This window comes from Daucus carota, chromosome 7 (genome assembly GCF_001625215.2).
Source record: "Daucus carota subsp. sativus chromosome 7, DH1 v3.0, whole genome shotgun sequence".
Lineage (NCBI taxonomy): Eukaryota > Viridiplantae > Streptophyta > Magnoliopsida > Apiales > Apiaceae > Daucus > Daucus carota.
Genome location: NC_030387.2, coordinates 30,921,292 through 30,930,256, shown reverse-complemented (window position 1 = coordinate 30,930,256; position 8,965 = coordinate 30,921,292). Strand labels below are relative to the sequence as shown.

The window sequence follows — 8,965 nt, the reverse complement described above, 5'->3', positions numbered from 1 at the left end:
TTGGGTTAATGGTTGTTCAGGATCTGCATCACGGGGTGTTGGCAGTAGATATGTTCTGTGTATATATTGATCCTTCATGATTTATATGTCGTGTACTGTCATTAAGTCCTAAAAGTACTATCCCCTGCCTTCTTATCAGCAAATAAAGATATATACATAATTTTAGAACCAGAGAGCTGTGATCACTTAAAGCAGTGGCTTGTGATTCTTGATTCTTAAAACTAATCAGATCATGGCTTCCCTAAAATTAGTTGAAAGGGAAGAAATAATAACCTTGACAGAGATGAAAGAATGGCTCTTGAAAGCATAAAACATGGTTTTGAGAGTAATTAGATAGTAACAGCCCTAACTTTGTTAATTTATTGAGCAAGACTCTAGTTCTACAAACATAATCAAGTGCCGACTGCAGTGCTGTTTTCTGAGCTGCACTCTAAACCAGACCAGCTTTGCGCTAGAAGTTTAGGAGCATTACCTTTTGCAGGAGGTGTCCCTGGAGTTGTGACTTGCAGGGTGACAAGACCAGCTGTATTTGTGGCCGGGCATCGCTACTAGGTTGGTGCTAGGAAGCAGTGAATTTACTGAACTTGTGTTAGGTTGCGGAATTGCAGTAGATAGTGGCATTGATGAATACCTCCTTCCCTCTGATACAAGCCATTCTAACTGAATTTAGTTTTTGACAATGGAAATATCATGATAAAAAAACAATGTTCCAAAATCAATCCTTTTAAAGAGCATTGATTTTACAACCAGATCTCCCGTAGTTGATGCTTCTACAACAACAAATGATCTACTACATGTGAAATGTGTTAACTGTGGTCCTACACCATTGTTATTATGACCAACCATCATGATTTCACCAACGTTTTCACAAGATCAATCCATTTAGCGATAGAAATAAAGGATACTTGGACAGTAGAAAAATGAATCGACTATATTTTCATCTAACGTATGTTGCCTGGTTCTCCTGTCCTTCCTGACATGAAACATATTTATATAAAGGGAAAATAGATTTTTTCGCCGCCGAAGTTATTGTTTGTTTAGAAATTTGTCACCGAACTATAATGTTTTTCTTTTTTGTCACTAATGTTAGGTTCAGATTTTTTTTTGGTCACTAACCTTAGGTTCGGATTTAATTATTAACATTCTCGATAAAAAAAACATTATGTTATTTTCTTAGTATTATTAAAATATAGTGATACTCTGCAATATATTATGAAGATCTGATATATGTCTATACCCTTAGATAGTTGGAGGACGAGAGTTTTTGACATTTATTTTAAGACTCCCAAAAGATTTAATTTCATAAATTATTTTAATTTTTTTTTTCTAAATAAAAGTTATGATTGTCTATATTATATATTGTTTCATAAAAATCAAGGTTAGATGTCATCTACAATTATTTATACTATTGTACAAAAATAAGGACGAATACTATAAAAAAAAGTAGACAATATAAAATTATTCCCGATTTTACCGCTGATTTATGTTATTATTACACCCTCCGTCTTCCTTATTTTTTTATAATTCTTTTCCACTGCCTGACACGTATTTTAAGGTTCCTACTTCTTATAAAACATAATTCCATAATTTAATTTTGAGATTTTCGTTTTTGTGTATAAAATTTCTAATGTTAAATTTTTGTTCAAAAAAAATTAAAATAATTTATGAAACTAAATCTTTATGTGTCAAATTTCAAATTTTCATACTCCAAGGTAAACTACCTCGGGCACAAATGGAGTAATATATATTAAGATATAAACAAACATCGGATCACCATAATAGACTACCATTATATTTCAATAGTGCTAAAAAGAATAATATAATGTTAATAATCAAATCCGAACATAATTTTAGTGACAAAAAGAAATCCGAACCTAACATTAGTGACAAAAAAGGAAAAATTTACAGTTCGGTGGCGAATTTCTAAACAAACAATAAGTTGGGTGGTGAAAAAAATCTATTTTCTCTTATGTAAAATATTTTCCAAAATTTATTGAAGATATATTTATTGCTTTTTGAGCATGTCTGTAGTTAAAATTATTTGGGTGTCATTTATTCAACGGTTTTTCTACTGTGAGGCAATGGGCACACAACCGAATTTTACATGTTTGAAAGATTTTTATTGACTCTCGTGTCTTAATAATGGTGGACCCCTGCATATACAACCACCACTCCAATCAAAATCTCCCAAGCATATAAAATTCTGTACTTAACATCTGCACATGGGCACACTAGACAAACCCTTTATTCAATTATTTAACATATAGTTGGCACTTTTAATTGATATAAAATTTTCACAACATCAACCCTTTATCCTCTTGCCAAAAATATTGTGTGACTTATAATTATTGAATCAAGAACTCTTTAGATACTCAGGATCATTATAGATAATGGGGCCGTTTGGGTTAACTTAAAAAAAATGATTTCTTGCTTATAATAAAGAAATGGAGCAGAAGTGAGAAGTAAATAAGTTAATAAAGTGTTTGGAAAAGAAGCAGAATATGTGAGAGACAAACTAGCATTCTCAGCTTCTTAAAAGTGCTTCTACTTCATTACACAAACGGGTAAAAAAAGCAACCCCAGCTTCTTATAAACAAACACCCCCTATATCTACTTCTACTTATTATATCTATCTATAAATGAAGAACCAGAGTAAAATATGTCAAGAAATTGGGTGTAAAATTACCTATAAGCCCCTAGAAGCCTTTAAATTTGCCAGCAGTCTGTTTTACTCACAGCCAGCAGAGGATAACCTAAACATCTTTTCACCAGGTAATTAAAATTGAAAAACTGCTCATAGCCCGTAAAATAGGCAGCCGGAGTAGAGCCCATAAGCAGTCGAAATTCCAAAGTGAGGAAGGGGAATCGAAGAGTTTAGCCTTCGACGATGATATAATTTTCTGTTTTTGTTATTACAGAACCGACCCGATAGCCTTAGATCCACACAACCCATTTATAAACGCCCCCAATTCGAAAATCAAACAAACTTTGAACCACAAATCATACACATACACACGCAATACAGTATAATTACAGTATAATTATGGCTGAAAAAGATGAACAAGAGGCGGGTTCCAAGAAGAGGGTATCATCAACCTACGAATCCCTAGGATGGCTCACAGAATCGACCGTTATGCCCAAGAAACTCAAGCCCATCGAGGGTGTCGGAGCCTCCTCGATTTTCGAGCTCAAGGCCCAGCTTTACAGGTCCCAGGAAGAATCCAAGCGTCTTGGCAAAGATTCAGCCCAGCCCAGTTCGTCTTTTGAGCACCTTGATGTTCATAAGGCCAAGAAAAAGATTCTTGCTCACGACCCTTTTGCTAATAAGAATCATGGTGTTGAATCCAGGGCTCACAAGTAAGAAATCATTTTTTTTTTATATATATTTTTTTTATGTTCGGTTATGAAATGATTAGGGTTTTTTGGGTTTTTAGGGTAAAGGGTATTTTTTGGTTTCATTGTTGAATGATCAGGTTGTAAATTTTATTGCTTTTGTTCAATCATGAAACAATTAGGAATTTTATGAATTTTTAGGGAAACTGGTTTTTTCAGTTTGTTTGTTGGATGATCAAGTGGTAAATTGTATTGTTTTTTTGTGTTCGTATATATATGTGGATGTATGTTTGATTATGGAATAATTAGGATTTTATGAATTTATAGGCGACATTTTTTTTTTAAATTTAGGATTAGCTACATTACTATGCCAATTTAAAATATGTGAGTTTTCTCCAATTTCATAGATTGATTGGGCCGTGGGAGGGGCTGTGCAAGATGGTAGAGATGTGTAGAAGCTTTATAAGGAATTTAGAGCATCTAGAAAAATGTAGTGTTGGGTGTGTACATTTTTACTTTGTTTGACAAATTTATTATGATTCTTAGACAATGCCTAATGTCACCCATGGAACTGAAAATTACGTTTGGCTTTTTATGTTGAACTTAACTGGTTTCCATTCAATTGCAGGGACAAGCTTGAGCTGAAAGCACTCAATGAGGGAGCAGTTAGTTATGCTGCACTAGAGAAGAAAGCTGAGTTGTATGATAAGCTTGCAAGGGGAGAGCTTTCAGACGAGGAAGATAAAGAGAAATACTGTGTTGATTTCTCTAGTAAGATTGTGCAGGAGGAACCACAGCATCCTCAAGACCATGATACTTCTGGCACAGGGCAAACAGAGTATGGAGGTTCTTCAATGCGACCTAACATTATGCCTATGGGGCTGGGAAGAGCAGGTGCCACCTTCGACAATGAGGAGCACAAGCGTTTTGTGAAGTAAGCCTTTAACTTCTGTCTCTTTTATGATTTCGATCTTTATTTTGCTTAATTTTGCTAGGTTCTTCTAATCCCAGTTCTTAGTAGTATAATGGTAGTTTACATGTCACTAACATTATAGCAGCCCATCACTAGGGTGGGGTTCGACGTCTATAGCAGGCGGTTTGCCATTAATTTTCTGGTCAAGTAATATTGATAAAAATTTCCACGGATGGGTCTTTGGGAAAACATTTCGTGAATATATCAAAGCTGTCTCTAAAGACTATAATATATGAGTAGTTTATTTGAGTACCTAGGCATGATTTGATAACAATGTTGGTCTTGAAGATATCATGTCCCTTAAAAACCGAGACTAGCTTTAGGAACCAATGGAGTGTTATTTGGGAACTGCATGATATGCGGTAAATAATACATAATATGTAGTGTGTCCTTAGTCCTTACCAGAAATAGTCTATAATGTCATTAAATTATCTTAAATAATCTGCAAGCAATGAAGAAGTTTTTTCACTGTCATCCCTTATTATCTAGAAATAGTTGGTTCCAAAATTTTGTTGTGGCAATAAATGCATCTTGCAGCCTGCTTTAGCTCCATAAGAGTGTGAGGATGTAGTTTTGCTTCCTATATGTCATCTTCAGAATCTTGGGAAGGTCAATCTAACTAAACCTCTACTTCAAATTATCCTAGTAGTTGTCAACACAGACCCGTGATGTGGTCGTACCTCTGTGTGCGTTCAATTATGTCTGCATAATATTCATGTTTTTCTTTGGAGCATTTAAGAGCAATGCAATTATTTAGCATTTTATAGGTAGATTTTTCTCTTGTACCGAAATCATGCTAGAATAATTAAGTTTGAAACTCTTTAGGAACAAAGAAAGTAACATATAAGGAACACCATGATATAGTACTAAACCAGAAATTACCAAGTCTACTCTAAATAAGCTGCAAGCAAGGAAGCATTGTGTATTACAGTCACCCCTGTGGTCATGTATGGTCGGGTCGTATAAAATCCGTGGACGACTTTTCTTTCAAGGCGCTGGTTGACTTATTATTTTCAGCGACTTTCTGAGTAGTTGTCGACTCAATAACCATGCTTACGGGATCGAGCATATGCTTTCATTATCTCTTTTCCCCTGGTCTGTTGGTTGGTCAACCAATCTAGCCTGTAATTCAAATAATCAAAGTAGGTTTAAATGTCAATGCAGACTAATTAGCCATTTATGCTGGTAGTATGTTTGTGTACATGTGCGAAGCAAAATGTGTGACATGTTTGTCATCTCATGCAGTTTAAGCCTTCAAGGAGGCTCAACTTAAAGTCCTTTGAGTTCTTTGGGACATCTGAGAGCAAGGCCATTATTAAGTTTTTAACTTATGCCTAGGCATTTTCTGGTAGATTGTTTTTTCTTGTACGGAATCATGCTACTATTGTTGAATAAAGAACATTGAGAGTTTGTCAGGAAGTCCAGTTTTCTGAGATGAGTTCTTTTGATTTTCTGAGTTATAAATGCGTTTACGATATAAATAAGCTGGGAATGTAAGATGAGCAAAAAGTTTAGCCAGGATAAGAGATATAAATGAGATAAAAAACAGATGAGAGAGAGTTTGGAGAAGAAGATAGTTTCTAGAAAGAGAAATTATGTATATGGAGGGTACAATCATTACCGCTATATATAAAGACCTTGGGTAACTTGCTAACTATAAAGACTTAATTTCCCCTCTACTAAGGTCCTATCTTATTTCTACCCTTCCATCTGGCTTATTAAGACATCTCTAATAGCGCTGCCAAGATCTATTTGGCTTAGCACTACTTCCATCCTGACAGTTACCCATAATTTTTTACTATAATCGCATCTTCAAATATTTTTTAGCAGGTGCGTACTTCCTCACTCCCGAAGTTTTAACCACTGTCGGGTAGCTCAGTGCAGATATTACTAGGCAACATTGCATTTTCAGTTAAAATACTTGTTTACGAGTTTGATTCATGTGCTACAAATGTTTAAATATGTCTTCGTTTTACAATGCAGAGAGGTTCATGAAGAAGTTAATCAAGCAAGGGAAAAAGTATCCGAGGCCAAATTGCGTAGGCAAGAGCAAATGGCACTGCACAGAGAGAAACTCAAACAGGCTTATCTTAGAAAACGGCTGGAAAAAATTAAAGCATCCAAAACAGAGCAAAATTCTATTTAGTGTATTGTTATTTGTTAGCTCTTGTACTGTATAGAAAAGCATATGAACAGCTTGATTCATTAAGATTGTTCAAGTTGGTGTTAGGTTTTTGTAATCTCCATTCTAAAAGATAGATCTAAAGATGGCTGAATGAGATCTGCAAATTGCAATTGAGAGATCTCTTTGAGTTGAAGAAGAGAGAAGACTTATTTTGGGGCACATATGTGTATTTGTTTTAGGAGGTTTACAAATTTTGAATTGATTGATAGGTGCAATGAGTCATAGCAGAGAGATTGATCCTTTGTTGAAGGATCAGAGTGAAAGAAAGCAGAGTTTTCGACACAATGTGGTGATGTTGGCTGCGAGCTTAAGGAGGTTGGGGGCCGCCTTTCCTCTCAAGAACAGTCATTTGTTCGAGAGAATATCACAAGACAGGTACAATATGGGTTAAAAAGGCTGTGGCATGTTTGTACTTTTATGTCCCCGAGGGGTTTATATATAAATTCACACCCAATTTCTTGGCAACTTTTACCGCTAGTTCTGCTTTAATATATAGCCCCGCTAGATTGCACTCTAGTTTAGAAATGTCTGGCCATGTGTTCTTGAACAAAAATTAAGATGTCAGATAAGATATACAGTTATTTTACCTCCACAAGAGTCATAAATTTTAGTTAAAGTTTCTTAGCACTTGCATCAGGCTCTCTACTTTGTGCTAGTTCTGCATCAACATCAACCCTTTATCCTCTTGCCAAAAATATTGTGGTATAATTATTATATCAAGAACTCTTTAGAGCATCTTTAATGGGCTATTCAAACAAGCTCTGTTAACTCTAAATTTTAGGAGGATATGAAAAATTAGAGCTCCAATGGCTCCTAGTAGCTCTTTAACACCCTGCTCCCGAGTTTTAAAAAAGGAGGAAAGCAAGTGAAGAGGAAGTAAAGTTATCCAACTTTCACTCCTATCGTGCTCCTGAGTTTTTTAAAGTGAGTGAAAGTGAGTGAAAATATAACATAGTTTCACTCCAAAACTTTCACTCCAAAAGTGGGATGAAAGTGAAAGCATACTTGCTTTCACTTACATTCATTTGCTTTCTCCCCTAAAAAAACTAGGGAGCCAAGCCTAAAAGTTTAAGAGTTTCTCTCTCTTCTTTCTTCTAAAGAGCATATAGGTGCTTTTAACTTATTTTAATTTAATAAAATAATCACTTCATTCTATTTTTACTCACTTCCCCTAAATTCTCTCTCCAACTTTTTCTCAAATAATAATAAAATATGAGTTAAGAGCAAATATTAAAAGTATGGTTAGAGTTGTCACGATATTTAATGTATTAATTTACCAGAAATCACTTATTATATTATTTTTGTATAAAGGACTTAAGAACACCATTGGAGATGCTCTTAGATACTAAGAATCATTATAATTAATCAATATAATCAATTATTAAACACATTATCATTTCTTTCCAAAATATACTTTACAAATAGTTAAAATGATACTTGAATGTATGGTTTCTTTTTTATGTCCAAGTTTCACTAACAATTAAATTTGTCACGTTCACTGCACAGCCTTGGTATCTTCTGCAAAGTCAAAAAATAATTATTACAAAAAATAATGGTCAATAAAAATATAACCAAATGCAGGCCAATAATACAATGAATTGTCAATTTTCATTTCCTTTTATATAATCTAAGTCATGATGAAAATTTATATATTTGCTTTTCTCACAAATTTCGCAAAAACAGCAGGATTAGAGCATCTCCAATGGTGCTCTTAAATCCCTCTTTAAAATATAATATAATATTTGGCTCCTAGTAAGTTAAGACATTAAAAAAGATTTCATCTCCAATGCTCCTCTTTATACTTGCTTCTTATTCATATTTTATTCATAAAAATGAGAGAGAAAAGTAAAAAAGAGAGAAATGTTGGTGGTAAAGTTGGAGGGAAAGTAATATTATATTCATGAAAAAATTGTTAAGAGCTCTTACATGCTCTTTAAAAAAGAGGAGAGATGATGGGTTCTTAAATTTTTAAAGAGCTTCAAGGAGCCCATTGGAGCTCTATTTCTTGACTTGCTCTTTAAATTTGAAGTTAAGAGCTCATTTAGAGAGCCCCTTGGAGATGCTGTTATACATACAAAACATGTACTTCCTCCGTCCCGCCAGGAAGTTCATGTAAACTGTTTGCACGTATTTTGAGACTTTCGTGAAGTATAGTTTTATAACGTATTTTTAATTTTTTTTTTTTAAATAAAAGTTTAAATTTCAAATTTTTTCCAGGAATTCTTTTATAAAAAAATATAATGTAAATTTATTTTATAAAAAACTTAAAATGCATATCAAAAATTAACGTAAAGGACCTGGCAGATGAAGCAGCATGTATGTACTCTGTCTATCTTTCTCAGAGCCACAGGTAGTCTCTTTCGGCCTACTGTGGGGGTACGTGGAAGATTTCTACAGGCTCACTGCTGTGTCCTCTCTGTCAATTATAAGGTGCAAAAGTTGCACAACTTTATGGTGGGGACTCCCTTTTCTTC

At 34.3% G+C, this 8,965-nt stretch overlaps 1 protein-coding gene across 1 annotated transcript; it reads left to right on the top strand.

Annotated features, from left to right (window-relative positions):
- Positions 1-2,719: 2,719 nt before the first annotated feature.
- LOC108193656 (uncharacterized protein At4g18257) lies at positions 2,720-6,956 on the top strand. The gene is made up of 3 exons (XM_017360407.2): positions 2,720-3,357; positions 3,962-4,267; positions 6,290-6,956. The coding sequence occupies exons 1-3, from the start codon at positions 3,044-3,046 to the stop codon at positions 6,450-6,452; spliced, it is 783 nt and encodes a 260-aa protein (XP_017215896.1). The 5' UTR covers positions 2,720-3,043; the 3' UTR covers positions 6,453-6,956.
- The last annotated feature ends 2,009 nt before the right edge of the window (positions 6,957-8,965 follow it).